The sequence below is a fragment of the Ranitomeya variabilis genome, chromosome 3 (assembly GCF_051348905.1).
Source record: "Ranitomeya variabilis isolate aRanVar5 chromosome 3, aRanVar5.hap1, whole genome shotgun sequence".
Classification (NCBI taxonomy): Eukaryota; Metazoa; Chordata; class Amphibia; order Anura; family Dendrobatidae; genus Ranitomeya; species Ranitomeya variabilis.
The window spans coordinates 233,451,235-233,475,363 of NC_135234.1; the positions used below are offsets into that span (position 1 = coordinate 233,451,235).

At 45.8% G+C, this 24,129-nt stretch overlaps 1 protein-coding gene across 2 annotated transcripts; it reads right to left on the bottom strand.

The window, feature by feature from the left end:
• Positions 1-237: 237 nt before the first annotated feature.
• Positions 238-18,966, bottom strand: CYB561D1 (cytochrome b561 family member D1). Of its 2 annotated transcripts, XM_077295251.1 has the most exons (4): positions 18,744-18,864; positions 13,793-13,958; positions 6,166-6,203; positions 238-2,578 (listed from the first exon to the last, which is right to left on the bottom strand). In XM_077295251.1, exons 2-4 carry the CDS (start codon positions 13,953-13,955, stop codon positions 2,027-2,029), a joined length of 753 nt encoding a protein of 250 aa, XP_077151366.1. In that variant the 5' UTR covers positions 13,956-13,958; positions 18,744-18,864; the 3' UTR covers positions 238-2,026. The 2 variants fall into 2 exon arrangements, with proteins under 2 accessions (XP_077151366.1, XP_077151365.1); XM_077295250.1 differs by lacking the exon at positions 13,793-13,958 and having other exon boundaries at positions 18,744-18,966.
• Between the last annotated feature and the right edge of the window lie 5,163 nt (positions 18,967-24,129).

Below are 24,129 nucleotides of genomic sequence, written 5' to 3' on the forward strand. Positions count from 1 at the left end.
GGGGGTGGGAGGTGACCCCAAACTTTATTTTAAACAAAAAAAAAACTTGATCTTTCATCCCTTCTCTCCTGCAAGGGCTGCTTTCAGCCGAGCAGGACAGAAGGGATGAATGCCGGCTTCAGCACCACACGTAGGGGACAGCGCTTAACTGTAGCGCTGTTTCTCCTGCGGCGGTACGTGCACACGGAGGAGAGTGCACACTGTTCTCCGTGTGTGGGACGCTTTGCGGACCGTGTGCGGGACGCTTTGCGGACCGTGCTGCCGGAGAAAAACGGACATGTCTCCGTGTTTTGCACACGGACACACGGTCCGTGAAAACACAGAGACATGTGCATAGACCCATTCATTTGAATGGGTCTACATGTGTCAGTGTCTCCGGTACGTGAGAAAACTGTCAGTACACATACCGGTGCTACTGACGTGTGAAAGCGGCCTAAGGCAAGTTGTGATAATGGGCGGCAGAAATGGAACAAATGTGATCTACAATATGACAATCTCTTCATACATAGTAGGTCTACAGTTACATAAGCTCCGCTATTATTTTCCATTTTGTCTGTGTTTTTGTCATCCGTTCCATTAGAATAGCCAGTACAAGTGACATGTTGCCTTAGTGGTGAGTGCAATTCACAATTAAGCCCGATAATGGACGTGATTGTACCCGTAGTCAAGATCTGTAATAAGTGCTTTAAAGTGATCAAGTTCATGCAAAAAAGAAAAAAAGAACAAAGTCTACTTAGCTCCAAAAATCATGTTAAAATGGAATGCTTTGTAAGAACGTTAATGTTCTCGCTACCGGAGAAGTCGGACATCGGAAGCACAGTGACCACATCATCATGTAACAGACAGAAGTACACATTCGTAGCATGAATTAACCCTTGAGGATAGTGCAGACATTGTCAGAAAGTCAATGTTTTAGACTCAAGGATACAACAAACAAATATGAATACCACACAAAATACAGTTGTCAGAAACACAGAAAATCTGGTAGAGCAGCACTTCTTGTATCCATACATAGAATACGAAGCACAGATACAATTAAGACAATCCTCTTCTTGATCACAAAGCTCCATTTACAGTACTGGAATGTAAAACCAAAAGCTTAAAAGGGAATCAGCAGATTTCACCCCCCAACCCTGATATGCTCATGTAAGCCTTTCAAACACAACTCCAGCAATACCTTTACACGGCCAGCCTGTTCTTCCATTACTGAGAAATCAATGTTTCAATTGATATACAAATGAGGCTGAAGGGCTATGGTAGTGCTGAAGCTTCGGTCACTCCAGCTCTATTCCCAAGCACTGCCTCCTCCTGCTGCTTGATTAATGTCTCCTTTGCCTGAAGTCACACAGCATAGAGGCTGTCAGTCAAGCAGGAGGTGGCGCTGGGCGTGGAATAGAGCTGGAGTGACAGAGACTTCAGAGCTACAAATAGTTATTTTGCCTTATTTACATATCAATTCTCAGTAAGGAAGGAATGGCTTAGCCTTGTAAATGCATTGTTAGACTGGTCTTCAAAAGAGCTACATGTGCATGCAAATAGTTTAGGGTGTGAAATAATGTTGACAGGTTCCCTTTAAAAGGGACTATCCACTACTAGATAACCCCTGCTTAATGACTTAAGGGCCCCATATTAAATAAAAACAATCAATACAAACATCACAAAGTGGGGCCGATCCAGCAATGTTGCCACTGGTAATCTCAATAGTTCAAGTGTCATTTCTACCGCTGCAGCCAATCAATGGCAGCAAATTATCAATAGTGCACATCTGTTCAGATGAAATAGTAACGGATGTAGCCTATCAGCAGTCACGTGACACAATGTCATCTGATCCACTGGAAATAGCAGCACTGACATTGCTGGTATGGCGCCACTGTGGGAGGAGAGTATAGTTGCATTTAATTTTCAGTGGGGACCGGGAGGGATTATGCAGGCGTAATTCAGTAGTCGACAGCACCTTTAAAATACAAGAGTAAGAATAAAACCCAATAAAGCAATAAGACCAGTAGATCCTATGTGGGGCTTACATTCACATAAGAGGAAACTTGTGCTGGTTGACCTTGGGCATACTTGTAGTCTTGCTTAGAGCCTTCTTCTTTGGTAGATATATGTCCAGTACTTGATTCATAATTACCAGTGCAGGATACAGCGGTAAGGCAAAGCAAATATACCATAAAGGTCCCTTGATCTGTGCTTGAAACCAGTCAGAACACAATCCAAAGAGAACTGTGGCTGTAGAAAGGAGGTAAACTAAAAGACCCCAAGTGGCATGATACAGTTTGAGCCGCGATACTGCAGTGACTCGCGCCAGGCGTGGAAAGAGCAGTGCCAGGCCACACACCGCCTGGCAGCATGTAGTGATCAAGGTGAGCCCCCCGAGAAGGCTGTGCCAGGAGGTCAGATGAGAGAGCTCACTGCGGTTCTTGCTCCATATAATAAAGGCTATACCTACTCCAGCAAACACCGGCACACACAGTTGTATAAGCCAGTGCAAACGGGTCTTGGACTTGCGGGAAAGAGGACAAAATGGCGAGGTTTCCGGAGACAACAGCAGCACAGCTTCTGTCATACATAAGCAATACTGGAGAGAAGAATGGGAAACACAATTATAAAGGACATTGGGGATAAATGTACAGCATACTAACAATTAGGTGCAATAAATGGTATTCAAACGACTGATACAATTTACTATTCTTTGTAGCCAACCTCATTTACACACTTATTTTACAGTCTGTGTTAAAGCCACAATACCTGGCCCAGCCGCAGGACCGAAACTATCAATCTCATAGGAATAGATGAGGCTGTTAGTTCAGTCCAAGAGACAAGTAGTTGGCTGGGAATTGCGGCTCAAATTACAGATCAGGAAACCCACAGTCAGGCGGGAATACACCCCAAAGAGCAACATTTTACAGTCAAAAAGATTAGGTGGGCCCCCGTCACTAATCCAGTGCCCACACTATTGTTCTCATAAAAAGACTTTAATGTAAGATGACCTGATGAGGCAGATACCACATATATAAAACATCTCACTCATGGGAGTACATTAGATCATACTCAATTTTGGGTACACGGTATCTAATCCTGATCTTTAAGTGTGGTTACACCAAGAACTAGTGATGAGCGAGTGTACTCATTGCTCGGGTTTTCCTGAGCACGCTCGGGTGATCTCCGAGTATTAGTGTTCGGAGATTAAGTTTTCATTGCAGCAGCTGAAAGATTTACAGCTACTAGCCAGGCTGAGTACATGTGGGGTTCCCTAGCAACCAGGCAAACCCTACATGTACATAGCCTGGCTAATAGCTGTAAATCATTCAACTGCGGCGATGAAAACTTAATCTCTAGACACTAATAAATACTCGGAGACCACCCAAGCATGCTCCGGAACACCTGAGCAACGAGTACACTCGCTCATGACTACCAAGAACCTAATATAACACATGATGGATCCATGCGTTATATGTGGTTTATTGTACCTTATAGTCTTGTTATTGGCAAGAGGCAGCATAAATCAAGCTATGTCAGACCAAACCAGGCATCTCCAACCTTTACCGGTCCTTGCCAGTGAGTCTGTTCGGACTGTGTACTAAGAGATGAACTTTTGCATCACACGGATGTAACAGTAATTTGTGCTCTACTCCTGTCACCTTTATCCATTCTGTTCACTAGGATTTTTCTCTGTGGTTTATACAGTAATTTGCAGTAAATTTGTATAAGATGTGCCGACATTTCCTGATTACGAGACAATCACACTAATGTACTTGATCCGTCTTATACATTTGTTTATAGAACCAAATCCAGAGGTTTAAACCTCTGCTCGACCACCACATGTATATTCTGATTCGATGCCTTGTGCAGCTAAAACATTCACCAGCTTATATGTAATGGCAGATCGTGCAATGCACTGCTCTGCCAATACAGAGACTGGGCAAGCAGGGTGCCAGCCTCATCCTTCTGAAATCATCACAACTGCTGTGCAGTCCGAATGCAAAAAGTTTTTTTTCTTTATAAATCCGCTAATTTAGTGAAAATTTTAATGGTCTTTATCAAAGAGGTACGACTCATCGGATTCTCTGGTGCTTGTTTTTTGGCTGCTCTGCAAAATGACTGAGCCACGCCGTCATGGAATAAGATAAGAGCATAAACTGGCCTCTTCAAGCTTTTGTCACAGATTCTGTGAGAATACCATTGGCATCCAACTGTCATGTAGGGAAGAGCAGGCTGAAAGGACAGAACCTGAGTCGTCTGTATGCAGGTCACTAGTAAATGTGAGTTAGGGTACTGTCACACAGTACCATTTTGATCGCTACGACGGCACGATCCGTGACGTCGCAGCGATCGTATGAATATCGCTCCAGCGTCGTAGACTGCGGTCACACGTTGCAATCACGGCGCTGGAGCGATGCCGAAGTCCCCGGTAACAGGGTAAACATCGGGTAACTAAGCGCAGGGCCGCGCTTAGTAACCCGATGTTTACCGTGGTTACCAGCGTAAACGTAAAAAAAACAAACAGTACATACTTACATTCCGGTGTCTGTCCCCGGCGTTCTGCTTCTCTCCACTGTGTAAGCGCCATAGCCGGCAAGCACAGCGGTGACGTCAGACGTCACCGCTGTGCTCGCTTTCCGGCTGGCAGACGCTCACACAGTGGAGAGAAGCTGAGACGCTGGAGGACAGACACCGGAATGTAAGTATGTACTGTTTGTTTTTTTACGTTTACGCTGGTAACCACGGTAAACATCGGGTTACTAAGCGCGGCCCTGCGCTTAGTTACCCGATGTTTACCCTGGTTACAAGCGAACACATCGCTGGATCGCTGTCACACACAACGATCCAGCGATGTCAGCGGGTGATCAAGCGACGAAAGAAAGTTCCACACGATCTGCTACGACGTACGATTCTCAGCAGGGTCCCTGATCGCTGCTGCGTGTCAGACACTGCGATATCGTAACGATATCGCTAGAACGTCACGAATCGTACCGTCGTAGCGATCAAAATGGTACTGTGTGACAGTACCCTTAGAGGTCAGCAGCAAAGATGAGCGAATACATGCAAGAGAACAGTATTCTACTAACATTTTACAGAAATTCGCATTTACCAAAATGTGGATTTTTTTGTAATTCACTTCCCGGCGGATTTAACAAAATAGCATTTTTTCGGAACCATGAAGGGCCATCAAAAGGTTAGAATTTTCTTTAATCTTTATAGTCACCTTACTGCTCACGTCTCCAGGCCCTCCGCTCCTCACAGTCACCCATCAGGATCTCACTGCATCTTCCTATCACCAGCACTCATGCTGACATCTCTGGGCCGCTCACAGTAAGTTGGGGCTTCCAGCGCTGAGGAGGTCCGGGAAGGTTCTGCGCACATGTACATAAGGACACTGTGCACGTCATGATCTTCCACGTGCTTGCGATGAACCCTGCGATGTCCCTGTCTAGCATGAGAGGCCCAGAGATTTCAGCATGAGCAGCAGTGATCAGAAAAGGTGGCGAGGACAAGACGGGTGGCAGTGAGGAGTCGAGGAGCTTGAGAGTTGAGTAGTGAGAGGAGTATAAGTATTTATTTGATTTTTAACATCTTACATATAGTATTATGCTCTGGAGTTTGGAAAGATGCCAAAGCATAATAAGAAACATTCAATCCGCAGAGAACAACTGGTCTGAGAATCGAATTTCCCTGGAAATTCCGTGCGAACAGGCGAATTTGAATTTTGGCTGATCCGCTCATCTCTAGTCGGCACGCATGAGATCACTATTATCGGATCTGCATACAAATGAATACTGGATTAAACGTGTCCTTGAAATCAAAAAAGGAATGAAAAAAGTACAAAAGAAAAATTAAAAGAATCACATAGAAATAAAATTGTGTAAACCACTGGACAGGGACCAGAGACCCATATATAATAATCTGAAACGTCTGCACACCTTCACTTTGCGCCTGTTTAGTGTAAAAAAAAAAGCAGGAAGCTTTAATGGCGACCACACTGCGTGTCAACCAGATCTCAGATAGAAATGGCTGACGACTACACAAAATAAATTACAGAACATAATATTGATTTTTTTCTATTACTTTGTGGTAGCATCCCATCTGAAAAGCATTTATAAAATTAGAGGGGAAAAGGAAAAAATATAGAAAACCAAATATACAATTTGTGACATTGATACTTACAGCAGCAGCCATGAACACAGGATGCCACGAGAAAAGACCTGAGAAGAGTAAGAAAAGGAAGAAACTGTTATTGGGCATTTGTCTGTGCGCCTTCTTTTATATGGAAAAATAATAGAGCAAGAAGAGTAACTGTACATTTCAATAATCTTATCTGCTGAGTAGTACGATTCCTAAAATTAGCCTCCACCAAGCTGCCTATGTGGCCTTTACTTGTCCGTGTTTGCAGTATGTGTGCAATCTGCCTTTCTTATGGATACCACACGTACCCATTATAACCTATGCTGCTGTGCACATGTCCTTGTTTTTACATGGACCGTGTATACTTGTAAACCACACAAAGATGTCCATTTTTTACCGTTAAAAACAGATGACAGGGGCCAATGCAAGTCTATGGGACTGTGTAAAACAAGTACAGCACACAGATGACATCCGTATGCTTTTTTGCCATACCGGAAAAACACCGATGGCACGCCGATCCCAAACACCGATGGCACGCCGATCCCAAACACAGATGGCACGCCGATCCCAAACACAGATGGCACGCCTATCCCAAACACCGATGGCACGCCAATCCCAAACACCGATGGCACGCCAATCCCAAACACCGATGGCACGCCTATCCCAAACACCGATGGCACGCCTATCCCAAACACCGATGGCACGCCTATCCCAAACACTGATGGCACGCCTATCCCAAACACCGATGGCACGCCAATCCCAAACACCGATGGCACGCCAATCCCAAACACCGATGGCACGCCTATCCCAAACACCGATGGCACGCCTATCCCAAACACCGATGGCACGCCTATCCCAAACACCGATGGCACGCCTATCCCAAACACCGATGGCACGCCAATCCCAAACACCGATGGCACGCCAATCCCAAACACCGATGGCACGCCTATCCCAAACACCGATGGCACGCCTATCCCAAACACCCATGGCACGCCTATCCCAAACACCGATGGCACGCCGATCCCAAACACCGATGGCACGCCGATCCCAAACACAGATGGCACACCGATCCCAAACACAGATGGCACACCGATCCCAAACACTGATGGCACGCTGGTCCCAAACACCGATGGCACGCCGATCCCAAACACAGATGGCACGCCGGTCCCAAACACCGATGGCACGCCGATCCCAAACACCGATGGCACGCCGATCCAAAACACTGATGACAAAATGTATCACCTGTACACAGCACTTTACTTAGACAGCATCTATCCATATAACACACTCGTTTGAGTGAGCCCTGTAAGACTATTCCTACTGAGTGTGATGGGGGACACTCGCTTGGCCGCGATATTCAGCACACGGGCACGGGTTTTTAAAACAAAACAGTCCATACGATTTATTATGTCTCATAAACCCTACCATGAGCAGTCCATTTACATACTGAACCAGGACATCACTTCAAGTTTCAGGCCCTTATTCTGTGGCAACAAAACACGCTGGTCCTCACTGACCAGTTGCCGTGGGTTACCACACAGTTCATGTTACAAGCACCGACAGTTTATGGAGGTACCTTATGGGAGCTCCTGCTCCATCTGCTGACTCCTTGTCAGTCCTCTCTCCTGGGGAAACTGCCTTACGGGGTTCACCAACTTGCCTGGCCGGCACACCTCAGTCAGTCCAGAGCCACCGAAGGCCGGTAGCTTCCCCAACACCGATCATCCAGGTCCACAGTCTCTCAGGTGCTCCAAGAAGACTCCACTCACAGGAGCTTCTAACACAGACTGTCCAGGACCATGATCACACTGTGGTCTTCAGAACGTCCATCCCACCTGGGACCGTCCAACCACAGAGGCATGTGGCCTGTCTGGGTGCTATTCAGGACTTAGTCCAACACCACAGGCCACTAGGTCCAAACCATGTGCTTTCCAGGAAGCCTCCTCCCAGGTCTTCCAACACAGGCTTCCAGGACCTTGCACTTGGACCTAACAGATCCAAACACTGGAACCACACAGGAACCATGTGACCCACACCCTGGCCACATTATGTACTCGTAACCACACCCACAGTAATGGATCACATGGGCTGGTCACGTGATCCTGACACCACTGCAGGTCGATTCTCACGGTCTCAATACGACTCCGTGCACATACGGGGAGACCATGCAGCACCCCCTACCTGTTACAGGGGTCACTGCATCACAGCCCGTACGTTATATAGCCATAGACTATAATGGCGCTGACAGCGAACGTGCACTCTGAAGGGCATCATTTTTGGGTGTATAGTGGGTTTGGAAAGTATTCAGACCCCTTTACATTTTTCACTCTTTGTTTCATTGCAGCCATTTGGTAAATTCAAAATGGTTCATTTTTTCACATTAATGTACACTCTGCACCCCATATTGACTGAAAACAGAAATGTAGACATTTTTGCAAATTTATGAAAAAAAGAAAAACTGAAATATCACATGGTCATAAGTAGGGTTGAGCGACCTTTAGTTTTTTAGGGTCGAGTCGGGTTTTGTGAAACCCGACTGTCTTAAAAGTCGAGTCGAGTGAAATCGGCCGACCACCGTGAACAGTCGGGTTTCGGCCGAAACACGAAACCCAATGAAGGATTTTTTTTTTTATTATTATTTTTTTTATTTATTCTCTCTCTCTCTCTCTCTCTCTCTCTCTCTCTCTCTCTCTCTCTCTCTCTCCCCCTCCGTCCCAGCACAGAAAATTTTGTTTTGCACATTCCAAATCCCTACTGCGCACAAGCGATAACATGACGATAGGCGTTCACTCCCCTAAGACCTATGTCATCACTCTGCCCACGCTCATTCATTGGCTGAAAAAATGGCGCTAAACGCGTCATACGAAACGCGACTTTGGCGCCAAGATCGCGTACCGCATGGCCGACCCGCACAGGGATCGGGTCGGGTTTCATGAGACGCCGACTTTGCCAAAAGTCGGCGACTTATGAAAATGAACGACCCGTTTCGCTCAACCCTAGTCATAAGTATTCAGACCCTTTACTCAGACACTCATATTTAAGTCACATGCTGTCCGTTTCCTTGTGATCCTCCTTGAGATGGTTCTACTCCTTCATTGGAGGCCAGTTGTGTTTAATTAAACTGATAGGACTTGATTTGGAAAGGCACACCTGTCTATATAAGACCTCACAGCTCACAGTGCATGTCAGACCAAATGAGAATCATGAGGTCAAAGGAACTGGCCAAGGGTCTCGGAGACAATTGTGGCAAGGAACAGATATGGCCAAGGTTACAACAGAATTTCTGCAGTACTCAAGGTTCCTAAGAGCACAGCCTCCATAATCCTTAAATGAAGAGCCTTGGTGAGAGAGGTAAAGAAGAACCCCAAGATCACTGTGGCTGAGCTCCAGAGATGCAGTAGGGAGATGGGAAAAAGTTCCACAAAGTCAACTATCACTGCAGCCCTCCACCAGTCAGGCCTTTATGGCAGAGTGGCCCAACAGAAGCCTCTCCTCAGTGCAAGACATATGAAAGCCCGCACAGAGTTTGCTAAAAAACATATGAAGGTCTCCCAGACTATGAGAAATAAGATTCTCTGCTCTGATGAGACAAAGATAGACCTTTTGGTGATAATTCTAAGTGGTATGTGTGGAGAAAACCAGGCACTGCTCATCACCTGCCCAATACAATCCCAACAGTGAAACATGGTGGTGGCAGCATCATTGTCAGGACTCTGAACATTTTTTACCTTTTGTGCATTACTGCCCTTTTCCAAGATGGCGTCTTTGGTCTCATGTGCACTGTCTCTTCCTGCTATAAAACTCTACCCCAGCCTTCAGTCTGTGCTAGAGTATTCTGCCTTGCATCCAGCTCCTGACCTCTGCTTACTCCCTGGCTATATACCTGCTCTTGTGAACCTGTGTGGTGATCCTGCTATTCTGCTCTGAGTTCCTGCTGCATACACCAGTTTCCAGTAATCCTCCTTCATCTGCTGCTGGTGTTTACTTCCATCTGCATTTGCTGGACATGTAAGCTGTTGCTGCTCTGCAAAAACCTGAGACTATTAACCAGGCCTCCCTGGTTGAGCTAAGATTATTTGAACTGCCTTATAAGCATATCTATCTGTGTTTGGACTAAGACAAGGATTTATTCGTGTCAGGTATCCTCAAGAATAATTGTGCTTCATAGACTTTCTGCGTGATTGCATTTTCCTCTGAAGTTTCCTATAGACTGCTAAGCTGCGTTTAATATTTACACCAAGTGTTGTGGACTTGAGTTTCTCTCTGCACCTGTTTGAATCACCGTGTGATAATATAGACTTTACCACTTATAAAACTGTGTCCTGTAGTTGTCTTGTTCCACGCAAAGAGTCTCCTGAGTTATCCCCTATAATTATTACAATCATGCTATGGGGGTGTTTTCAGCTGCAGGGACAGGACGACTGGTTGTCATTGAAGGAAACATGAATGCGGCCAAGCACAGAGACAGAGATATCCTGGATAAAAACCTCTGCCAGAGTGCTCTGGACCTCAGACTTGGCCAAAGGTTCTCCTTCCAACAAAACAATGACCCTAAGCACACAGCTAAAATAACAAAGGAGTGGCTTCAGAACACCTCTGTGACCATTCTTGACTGGCCCGGCCAGAGCCCTGACCTAAACCCAATTGAACATCTCTGGAGAGACCTGAAAATGGCTGTCCACCAACGTTCACCATCCAACCTGACGAAACTGGAGAGGATCTGCAAGGAAGAATGGCAGAGGATTCCCAAATCCAGGGGTGAAAAACTTGTTGCATCATTCCCAAGAAGACTCATGGCTGTACTAGCTCAAAAGGGTGCTTCTACTCAATACTGAGCAAAGGGTCTGAGTACTTATGACCATGTGATATTTCAGTTTTTCTTTTTTAATACATTTGCAAAAATTTCTGCATTTCTGTTTTTTTCAGCCAAGATGGGGTGCAGAGTGTACATTAATGAGAACAAAAATGAACTTTCTTGAATTTGCCAAATGGCTGCAATGAAAAAGAGTGAAAAATTTAAAGGGATCTGAATACTTTCCGTACCCACTGTATACACCTATTGGAGGTAGACACCCAGACACAGTCTAGTACGTCCGAGAGTACCTTAAGCGGTGCGACTAACAAAAGCAGAAAGACAAACACCTGTCCGCACTTCCTGTAATTTGTCCTGGGGTCTCTGCTGCTACAGATAGATTATACTTGAGAACTGAGAGAGTACATAAAACTAGACATAAGGCACACATCTAGCAGCCGGAATGGGGTAGCCATCACTGTCCGTCCCACCACTCCAATTACTTAAAGTGACTTGGAGGATTGCTGCTTCCAACAGGTGGCGCTATAGAGTTCAAGTCCTCTTCCTCTCTGAAGAGGCAATTTGCATATTAAAGACATAAGCCATTCTAATCTCTTTTGCATAAGTCAGTAGTACACATGGAAATAAGCAACTTTGTAATACATCTTATCAGAGAAATCTGATTCTTTCACCTCCTGGAGTGAGCATGAATTCTCAATTAATGGGTACAATCTTTAATCAGTGGAGACAGATTTTCCCATTATTTAGATCGATGACAGTTGGTTCTTTTAAAATCCTATGGAGAAAGGAGGAACAAGAGGTAGACACAGCCATTCTGCTGCAAGTTCTCCTGAACCAGTCATTTCCTTTGTCAGTAATGTAACAATCTGTCTTCACTGAATACAGATTTCACCCAAGAATTGAGAAATCTGAAAATGAATGATCAGACCAGGAGGAGAAAGAAGCAGATTACTCTGAGAAGCTATATTACAAAGCTTCTTATTTTCATGTGTATTTTATATATAATAAAGGGACCCTGTCAGCAGGATTTAGCACTATAAAGTAAAGGCATAATGGCCATAACGGTGCTGTTCTGCTGATTCAACCGATTCCTGCGGTGAAGGAATCCGATCAGTGGTTGATGTTTAATTAGCCTCTAAGGTTTCCTGGTAATGATATATCTGTGCATCGAGGTTGGCCTAGGGAGTAGGGTCTTCTGCTCCAGCCTCACCACCAGTCTCCGGATTACAGGTCACTGATTATTCCAGGATCTGCCTTTTTGAAATTCCGCACTGCTGCCGACATTATTGGGCTGAGCGGCGCGTACGCAGATCGGGATTTCGGCTCAGTGAGAACTGATACTTATGCCTGGACAACTTCTTTCCTACTTTACAAAGTAGTAGTTTCCTACGATATTCAATCCTTTTTTTAAAGTATGTAGTCTTCTGTCCTCAGTAGGGCTAATGTGTCTTTCCACATGTGATGATCCACTAACGTATCTAACCACAATATTGGCCATCACTCATTATTATTGTACGTTTCGCCATATACTACAAAACATGCAGCAAAAACTACCCGTTCAAGCCTTCGGACCCGAACTGCACCACTATCGCATTGTGACTCTTTAATCTCTGAGATAAAACAAGAAAAAAAATCAATGTCGGCTTCATTTAAGGTGAGAAGTAATCATCTCCTATGTGAATTCTTCCACATTTCCTCATAATAATGGCAGCACTGCTTTCTACAGGCTCATTATCTGACAGTGCAGTCTTTCCGTGAAGTGAGAAATCTGGCCGCGTGCCTAATAACTCCTCTAACAGCTGCTGTGTGTTGCTACACAGAATTCGCACACTTTTGAGTTTACAGGCTCAGAAACTGCATAGATCAGCAATTCCAATCCTAATTACCAGGGAGGACCTTACTGTAAAGGGAGCCTGTTGGCAGATTCAGAGTAGAACATAGATGTTAAGAATGCAAGAGCCGGTCTCTGATTTATGGTCCCTGTGGTTCGGGAGGCACAGATCATGTGACAGGTTCCCTTGGAAGGGAACCTGTCATGTCCCCAGTTATAAGCTTGGAGATATAGGATTAATCTGCTAGTTAACAGCGTTACAAAGCTAATTGGCCGCCGTGCGACTACCATGAGAAGATGACCTTTATGCCTCCCGAAAGCCACCGGCTTTCAGTCTTGAGTGCATGTACGGAGATGATACAGACACAACTTAGTACATGGTGAGCAGCAGTTTTGAAGGGGTTGTCCACGACTAGGACAACCCCTTCTTAATCTAGATATTTGGCTCTGGGAAAATAAGAAAAAAGCTTATACTCGGCTCCCGGTGTCGACACTCACGGTGTCTGGGCTCTCGCATGGTTGTAGGACACGTGGCGCCCAATCAGCGATGGCGTCACTGTCCCCGCCATCGGACAAACTGAAGAGGAAGCTAGGGCTCGTACGAAGGTACGCCACTCTCAATGCTATGACCGATTGAACTGCTCGTTCATGCCACCCATGACTAAAAGCCAGCAGCTCCCAGGAAGAATGAAGTTCTTATCCTCCCAATATTCAGGAAACTTTGTACCACTATTATCTCCAGATTAACCCTATTTCTGTAGGGTAACAGCTTTCAAATGCCAGATATTTCCCTGAATTTTAGGCGCGCTAGTTCGAGAACACTGATTAGATGATCAAAAAGTCTGGACAAATATCTTGCACAAATCATACTTGATTCTTTCCCCTGTCTTTTTAACCTGACATTCTTAATTCCTTACATTCTTGGAATGATATAAAGAAAAACACAAGACAGGATGGTATAAATTATGACTATAAAATACGGTACATACAGTTTAGAATCTAAATGCTACAGTACGTGTACTCACTAGTCCCAGGCCGAGCAAGAATCACTAAGAAGATGGTGAAACCAAGGGTGAGAACATGTGCCACAAAGCCGCTAAACCTCCGCAGACATTTGTAGAGCCAGTAATCTGGAACCCGTGGAGATTCTGCCCCACGTTGGGCATAAAGGGCCGACACATCTGGCATTGCCTACAAAGCATTTAGACAACCTTTCAAAACACGGACAATTTCCACACACAGTAGATTATATTTACAGTATAGTATATAATGTGCGTTAAAGATTAACTATAACCTACTTGCTGCTCCCGAGTAATAAAACAGAAAACCTTTATATGGTATTTTATGGTGTCGCGGCACACTAAGGTCTTACCTGTGAAACGTCCCACATGGACGGTGTGCCACCTTATCATTTGGTGGGAAATTCCATGACATCCTAAGATTTCACCTCTCGCTTCTGCTTGCCATGCAGCTATATCTGCAGCATTTAGGAGATGCTTTGTACGTGCGGGAGAGGTTTTTTGTTTCTCTGGATAAGTATATACCTGCTGAGCTTTCAGCAGCGCATAGAAATGGAGTCAAGAAAAAAAATTGCTGTGTTTTAGACAATGAATTTATGGAAAATATCTTGTGCAATTACCGCAAGCCATTTACAAGTTACTGGAGAACACGAAGCCGCGCTCAGAGCTGTTACTCTCCAGCTTTCTCTGCTGCTTTATACTCACTAATGACTTCAGAGAGTTGCTAAATGGCTTAATTGCAGAAGATATCATTCAGAGTAGGAAGCATTTTTATGGGTTGTGCTAGAACGACCACTGCCATTAAAGGGGCTGTCTGGGAAAAAGATATTGATTAAGTATTCTTAGGGCGCAGTCAGACGGCCCTCTAAATTGGACGGAGATTGGACCGCAATGCTCGGACTGATCGCGGTTCTCCCAACCAGAGCGTGACAGCAGCATAGAAATATATAAAGCAGTCATGCTTGGGTCAGGACAGCCGCCATCCTGTCCATACATTGCGGTCCGATTAATACAGCCGTCTGACAGCGCCCTAAGGATAGGTGATCAATTTAAAGTCGGTGGAGGTCCTATTGAGCACCACATCCCAACCACCAAGTCATGGAGGTCCTATTGAGCACCACATCCCAACCACCAAGTGAGTGGAGGTCCTATTGAGCACCACATCCCAACCACCAAGTCGGTGGAAGTCCTATTGAGCACCACATCCCAACCACCAAGTCAGTGTAGGCCCTATTGAGCACCACATCCCAACCACCAAGTCAGCGGAGGTCCTATTGAGCACCACATCCCAACCACCAAGTCAGTGGAGGTCCTACTGAGCACCACATCCCAACCACCAAGTCAGTGGAAGTCCTACTGCGCACCACATCCCAACCACCAAGTCAGTGGAGGTTCTATTGAGCACCACATCCCAACCACCAAGTCAGTGGAGGTTCTATTGAGCACCACATCCCAACCACCAAGTCAGTGGAAGTCCTACTGCGCACCACATCCCAACCACCAAGTCAGTGGAGGTTCTATTGAGCACCACATCCCAACCACCAAGTCATGGAGGTCCTATTGAGCACCACATCCCAACCACCAAGTGAGTGGAGGTCCTATTGAGCACCACATCCCAACCACCAAGTCGGTGGAAGTCCTATTGAGCACCACATCCCAACCACCAAGTCAGTGTAGGCCCTATTGAGCACCACATCCCAACCACCAAGTCAGCCGAGGTCCTATTGAGCACCACATCCCAACCACCAAGTCAGTGGAGGTCCTACTGAGCACCACATCCCAACCACCAAGTCAGTGGAAGTCCTACTGCGCACCACATCCCAACCACCAAGTCAGTGGAGGTTCTATTGAGCACCACATCCCAACCACCAAGTCAGTGGAGGTTCTATTGAGCACCACATCCCAACCACCAAGTCAGTGGAGGTCCTATTGAGCACCACATCCCAACCACCAAGTCAGTGCAGGTCCTATTGAGCACCACATCCCAACCACCAACTGATGACAATGATAGGTCAGTATAAGGCTGGGGCTACACGGGGACTTTGGCTGCGTGACCTGTGTTGTGGCCAAAGATCGCTAGGTGTCGCTGACACATCACAGAGCGATACAAGAGCATATGGTCGCATTGTGACCCCAAGGCTACCGTGACAGGCAAGTCACAAAATATCCAACCCGACGCAAATGTCTGCGACTTTCTTGTGGTGGACCTGTACCCTGAGGATAGCAATACAACCCTATACACTTGTATTGTGCTGTGATGTAATGGCGATAACCAGCAATCTTCAGCCATGTGACTTATGTCACAGCCAAAGTCACTGTATCACACCAGCCTAAAGGGTGATAAATGCTGCCGATCTATCATTCACAGACCATATTTCCATGGGATTGCTGGGGTGATTATTTCCCCTTGTATTTATAGGTTGTGAGTAACTTGTTGCAGAACTGGGGAACTTTGGTCTCATCTACTGTTCATCTGGTACTTGGAACCTGTAGTGTGTGGTAGGAACAATTTCGGGGAACACGCTGGGCTAGGCTCACATACACTGGGACATATATGCCCCAGAAATATGCACCAGTTGTTATTTTTCTGCATGTATAGTCTAGGGCAGGAAAGTCAAACTCAAATACACAGAGGACCAAAATTAAAAACTTGAACAAAGTTGAGGGCCAACCTTGATATTTATTAAAAAAAATGTCTACAATTGAGGAAGTTTTTCTATATCAAATAGAACAAACTATTTTTTAAAGGGGGTGTTCCACGAACAAAGTACATTTTAATTAAATGGATCTTAGACTATAATAAACACAATCACAAATGGGGCATACTGTAATAACATATGCTATCTAAGAGCAGTAAGAAGCTTATGGCTCAATATCAATAGTATAATATAAATATTTAATAATAAAGCATAAATAACTTTGAATTAATAAATAATACAGGTAATGTATTATGTCAACAAAAGTGACCCCAAACACACTAGGATATCCCCACAGTGAATTCCTCTATGGTCCCCTTCACATGCACGGTGAAATGACCCTACTGTATATCCCCTCAACTCTTTAGCAAAGTATGGCTACCCCAATATCATATGATGCTCAAACTGTGATCCCCACATAGCCCTCCATACAGTATAATGGACCCCGCACAGTTCTCCATACAGTTTAATGGGCCTTGCACAGTCCTCCATACAGTATAATGAGCCCCGCCCAGTCCTCCATACAGTATAATGAGCCCCGCCCAGTCCTCCATACAGTATAATGAGCCCCGCCCAGTCCTCCATACAGTATAATGGGCCTCGCACAGTCCTCCATACAGTATAATGGGCCTCGCACAGTCCTCCATACAGTATAATGGGCCTCGCACAGTCCTCCATACAGTATAACTGGCCCTGTATATTCCTCCATACAGTATAACGGGCCCTGCACAGTCTTCCATACAGTATAATGAGCCTCGCACAGTCCTCGATACAGTATAATGGGTCCCACCCAGTCCTCCATACAGTATAATGGGTCCCGCCCAGTCCTCCATAGAGTATAATGAGCCCCGCAGTCCTCCATACAGTACAATGAGCCCCGCAGTCTTCCATACAGTATAATGGGCCTCGCACAGTCCTCCATACAGTATAGTGAGCCCCGCAGTCCTCCATACAGTATAATGAGCCCCGCACAGTCCTCCATACAGTATAATGGGCCCCGCACAGTCCTCCATACAGTATAATGGGCCCCGCACAGTCCTCCATACAGTATAATGGGCCCCGCGCAGTCCTCCATACAGTATAATGGGCCCCGCACAGTCCTCCATACAGTATAATGGGCCCCGCACTGTCCTCCATAGAGTATTGTGGGCCTCGCATAGTCCTCCATACAGTAAAGTGGGCCCAAACACAGTCCACACAGTCCTCTATACAGTATAAAGGGCCCCACACAGTCCTCCATACAGTATAATGGCCCCTCACAGTCCTCCATACAGTATAATGGGCCCCGCATTGCCTTACAGTATAATGTCATCACATAGTCCTCCGTACAAGATAATGAAGAAAAAGAATTAGCCACCTATCCTCGTTCCCCTGCTGCCCTGGTCACTGCAGCGAGTGCTATGAAGCTCTGTACAGCGGACGCAAAATAGTGACGTGATTGTGCGGAGATGTCAGACGCAGAGTGATGATGGAAGGAGTGGACGGCTCTGTATAATAATGCAGGATTAGGTTGAATAATACCCGATATAAGATGATTACTAAGCCTGTATTTCATTTAGTTGACTGTAACCTGTTGCAGTTATTTCATGAAAAGGTTTGTAATATGCTGATTTTCTTAATAAAAAGAACATTGAAAGAAAGGAGTGGACGGCTCTCTTTCATTGCTTGCAACTGTATCAGCATCCAGGATACATGTGAAGGTGCGATGCCGGGAGGTGACAGCGCTGAAGGACAAATATAATCACCTTTCAAACCAGAGTTTAACATGTCCAGTCTAGGGACTCATGGAAAGTATACAATTCATACACAGACAGGGCAGACATATTATTGGTGCTACGTGTGCTGCAAAGGTGCCCAACAGGTAAGGGGACCACTACCACCATCAAATCAGCAAGCAGGTCCTATCACAGACACAAAGAGCGATCCGTATACTGTCCTTGCCCAGGGCCCTCTTCTCCCTGTGTCCCCCACATATATATATGTATACACACATACTGTACAGGTAGGTGTGTGTGTGTGTGTATGTATATATATGTACACACAGTATGTATGTATATATAGGTATGTTTATGAACCGTGTGCGGTAGTATGGGCACACAAGTAACGTATCATAGGCACCATAATCACCAGGGATTACAGCCATGCTGGGAGTTGTAGTGAGCCATCAGCCAGAGGACCATAGGTGGTAACAGAGTGCAGACAGGGATGCCGGCTGCAGGTGCTGGCAGTGTACAGAGATGGCCATTCGGTCACTGACATACCGCGTACGGTGCCGGGCTCGGGGACACTGAGCAGCCGGATGTGGAGGCTCCGCGGACACAACTTCCTCGATGTTACGTTTCCTGCTTTCTGTGTCAGACTCAGACATAATGTACCGGCGACCACAGCGCCACCCAGCGGTCCCCTGATGTAACATGTCAGCTGCTGTATCCCAGTGCCGCCGTGCGCCTCACAATGCCCGGGCACCATGCCCAGCTTCATATATATATTTTTAGGTTAGCTCATGTCTAGCCATTAATAAAAAGTGGCACTATGTGCATATGTCCTGCCTCAGGGTCCCTTAGTGATATGGCTGTGGCAACACGCGTCTCAATCCACGTTCTGGTTCTTGTGGGGTCTGGCTACCCTGTTACGGTACCATGGCCCCTAAATATGCCCATGTAATAACGACATAGTGTGGAGGGGCGCTACAGGGGCCGTGGGGGTCGGGTTTGTGGGTGGTAGAACAAGGAGGACATCATTTCTATTTTAGGGAGCACCAAGGGGAAAAAAATACTTTCAAAATGGGGCACAGTAATTAGGGGTCATTATTTCTGAGTTAGGGGGCTTTGCCCTGTGCACTGGTCACGTGACCGCATGCCACTGTTTATAGGAGATTCACAATGACAGGCATAGGGGGTCTTCTGCAGACCTCCGGCGCTCATGATAACCCATCGGCGCCACTCGATCGCTTGAGAGGTATGCCATTGGGTGGGATTTGTGAAGTGTTTACGGCTGGTGCCAGTTAAATTCTACTGTCATGACGAGGATTTATCAGGTTAACAGCCGTGAGTAGAGCACCCGTGGCTCTTAAGTTAGCCATCAAGTGTGAGGAAAGATGTGAACTCCAGGTCAGAGCCCACATCAAATGCAGGGACCTTTGACATAAATATACGTCGTCAGTGGTGAAGGGGGTTAAAGGGAAGGTTTCAGCAAAATTTCGCCCCCCCAAACTAAGTATATGACCATGTAACTCTTTCAAAGACAAGTCCAGAAATACCCGTACATGACTAGTTCATTCCTTTTTTAACTGAGAAATCAGTGCTTAAATTGATAGGCAAATGAGGCTGAAGAACTATGGTAGATCTGAAGCCTTTGTCACTCCAGCTCTATTTCCCACCCCACACTGCCTCCTGCTTGACTGATGACTCCTTTGCCTGAAGAGTGAAGACACAACACGTAGAGGCTGTCAGTTAGGCTACGGTCACACTGTCAGAATTTGGGCGGTATTTTCCATGAGTATTTGTAAGCCAAAACCAGAAGCGGAACAATCAGAGGAAAAGTATAATAGAAACATATGCTCCACTTCTGTATTTATCACCCAATCCTGGCTTTGGCTTACAAATACTGATGTGAAATACAGACCAAATACTGCTAGTGTGACCGTAGCATTAAGCAGGAGGTGGCGGCACTGGGCGGGGAATAGAGCTGGAGTGACAGAGGCTTCGGATCTACAGCCTTATTTGCATATCAATTCAAACAGGAGGAACGGACTGGCCTTGTAAAGGTATTGCTGCATGTGCGTATAAATAGCTTGGGAGGTGAAATCCTGGAGAAAGCTTCTCTCTAAATGTTCTGTAGCAAACACTGTCCATGTAGGGGCTTGGCGGCCCCACTGGGGGATTCACCCGTTCCTCTGTGGGCCAGTCCAAGCTTAATTGTGCATGTGCCATAGTGGAACTATTGTGTGCAATAGTTAGTGTACTGTGGCAAAATTAATATACTCTCCTCAAAATTAAGAGTGGACACTAAGAAGGAAAAGTAGTGGAATTCGGGAAACCACAGATAGAGTTGATGTTGACATTTGTTTTTTAACTTGAAAAATGTGCCAGTCCTGCACTGAAACGTGTTGGTATAATAAAAACCTTAAATTTATACCATCGAGATTTCTTCATTTCCGCAGCGCAGCCCCGTGCGGCACTGAGATCACTCCACTAAAGTGAGAAGGACTAAGGTGGCAGTTTCAGGGGTTTTCAGAAGGTCCATGTCTGCCAAGACAACGCATCAGCTTCCCGCAATTGTGTCACCAGCGGACTGGCACACAGGTCATGAAATATTGCTGTCAATAATTGACAGTGGCATCGAAATGGTTGGAAACAGCAATGGTAGTTCGCCCTGGCCGCTGCTGATAGAGACAGACGCCAGACATATAGCACAGCCGGCATTTTCCTTCTTCTATATCCCCACTATGTGTTATAAGTCATTAAGAGGTAAATAGAAGGGGTGAAAAGAAATTAATGCGTAGGCGACACAGACAATTTAGAACCAACTATAAGACGGTTTAGGACCCCCTATAAGACAGCTTAGGACCCACTATCAGACGGCTTAGGAACCCTATCAGACAGCTTAGGACCCCCTATAAGACAGTTTAGGACCCCTATAAGACAGTTTACGACCCCCATAAGACAGCATACGGGCCCCTTGTTATCTTTCTACCAATTGACAAGGAATTATTAGCCATAAAAGTCATTAAGTCAGGAAATGACCTGTATTCGAACAGATGTGGGAAGCTGCTTATCGGACCCTATGCAGCTGCACATGTTGCACCATAGGTAAGTAAACCCCAGAATTAATGATCATCTTTTAAAAGATGTTCTGCAGCAGCAGGTGGCCTTCTTAGATTTTAAAAAATAGGGGGAGGCTTCATATCAGTTAATTTAAGTGACTTGAAGACACAGACAGAGACATAATGGCTGTCTGACACATTTTAAAGGGAACGTGTCATCTGATTCATATTTCTCAAATTACGGACATGAATCCGAGCATGGCTGCACAATCGGAGCCAGATATATTAACTCTCTGAAATGCTCTAACGTTTTTTAAAAAATATTCTCTAATGATCCAACCAGTGACCACAGCCAAAGACCAGACTAGTGTTATGATCTGGTGACCTTGGAGCCGCATGAAACTTTCTCTGGAGTCGGTGGAACCTGTACTGACCGCAAATCCTGAACTAACACCGCAACTAGAAGTAGCCGTGGGGTGTGCCTAACAAAACCCTAGACACCTCGACACAGCCGGAGGACTAAATACCCCTATAGATGGAAATAGGAATGCTACCTTGCGTCAGAGCGGACCCCCAAAGGATAGGCAGCCCCCCCCACGAATAATGACTGAGTAGGAGAAGAATAGACACACGCAGGTAGAAAACAGGATTTAGCAAAAGAGGCCACTCTAGCTAAATAGGAAAGGATAGGACAGATTACTAGGCGGACAGTATTAAAACCCTTCCAAAAATATCCACAGCAGATAATACAAAAAGTTCCACAATCTAACTAAAGACATGGAATGTATATCTGCCACTCCAGAGAATCCAACAAGACTGAGAAAATACTGACACAATCTAAGCTGGACAAGAAAACACAAAGAATAGCACTGAATTGTGAAGCACACAACATGTGTGCCACAGGAAAAAAAAAAACAGACACTTATCTTTGCTGATTTGGCAGAAAGGCAGGAGGAACCAGGCAGAGGTCCTACACCTCCCAACAACAATTGACAACTGGCAAGGACTAATGAATCCTGCACGCCTAAATACCCCAGTCAGAACTGCAATCAGCAGATACACCTGACCAGGACTGCAACTCAGGGGCAACTGCATTACCACCTACAACCACTGGAGGGAGCCAAAAAGCAGAATTCACAACAGTACCCCCCCCCCTTGAGGAGGGGTCACCGAACCCTCACCAGAGCCCCCAGGCCGATCAGGATGAGCCAGATGAAAAGCATGAACCAAATCAGCAGCATGGACATCAGAAGCAAAAACCCAAGAATTATCCTCCTGACCATAACACTTCCATTTGACAAGGTACTGAAGCCTCCGCCTCGAAAAACGAGAATCCAAAATCTTCTCAACCACATACTCCAACTCCCCATCAACCAAAACAGGGGCCGGAGGATCAACAGAGGGAACAACGGGCACCACATATTTCCGCAATAAAGATCTATGAAAGACATTATGGATAGCAAAAGAGGCCGGAAGCGCCAATCAAAAAGACACCGGATTAATAATCTCAGAAATCCTATAAGGACCAATAAACCGAGGCTTAAACTTAGGGGAAGAGACCTTCATAGGAACATGACGGGAAGACAACCAAACCAAATCCCCAACCCGAAGCCGGGAACCAACACACCGACGATGGTTAGCAAAACGTTGAGCCTCCTCCTGAGACAACACCAAATTGTCCACCACATGAGCCCAAATCTGCTGCAACCTGTCAACCACAGAATCCACACCAGGACAGTCAGAAGGCTCAACCTGCCCAGAAAAAAACGAGGATGAAAACCAAAATTACAAAAAAAGGCGAAACCAAAGTAGCCAAACTAGCCCGATTATTAAGGGCAAACTCGGCCAATGGCAAAAAGGCCACCCAATCATCCTGATCGGCAGACACAAAGCATCTCAAATAAGTCTCCAAAGTCTGATTAGTTCGCTCGGTCTGGCCATTTGTCTGAAGATGAAATGCAGAAGAAAAAGACAAATCAATGCCCAGCCTAGCACAAAAGGCCCGCCAAAACCTAGAAACAAACTGGGAACCTCTGTCCGGAATACCATGCAAACGAACCACATGCTGAAAAAACAACGGAACCAACTCTGAAGAGGAAGGCAATTTAGGCAAAGGCACCAAATGAACCATCTTAGAAAACCGGTCACAAACAACCCAGATCAGAAATAAAATCCATAGAAATATGCGTCCAGGGCCTCTCAGAGACCGGCAATGGCAAAAGTAACCCACTAGCACGGGAACAACAAGGCTTGGCCCGCGCACAAGTCCCACAGGACTGCACAAAAGAACGCACATCACGTGACAATGAAGGCCACCAAAAGGACCTACCAACTAAATCTCTGGTACCAAAAATACCAGGATGACCAGCCAACACAGAACAGTGAACCTCAGAAATCACTCTACTAGTCCATCTGTCAGGAACAAACAATTTCCCCACAGGACAACGGTCAGGTCTATCAGCCTGAAATTCCTGAAGAACCCGCCGTAAATCAGGGGAAATGGCAGAAAGGACCACCCCTTCTTTCAGAATGCCGACCGGTTCAAGGACCTCAGGAGAATCAGGCAAAAAACTCCTAGAAAGGGCATCAGCCTTAATATTCTTAGAACCCGGAAGGTACGAAACCACGAAATCAAAACGGGAAAAAAACAAGGACCATCAAGCCTGTCTAGGACTCAGCCGTTTGGCAGACTCGAGGTAAATCAAATTATTATGATCGGTCAGGATACGGTGCTTAGCTCCCTCAAGCCAATGTCGCCACTCCTCAAACGCCCACTTCATAGCCAACAACTCCCGATTGCCGATATCATAATTGCGTTCAGCAGGTGAAAACTTGCGGGAGAAGAAGGCACACGGTCTCATCAAAGAACCAACAGAATCCCT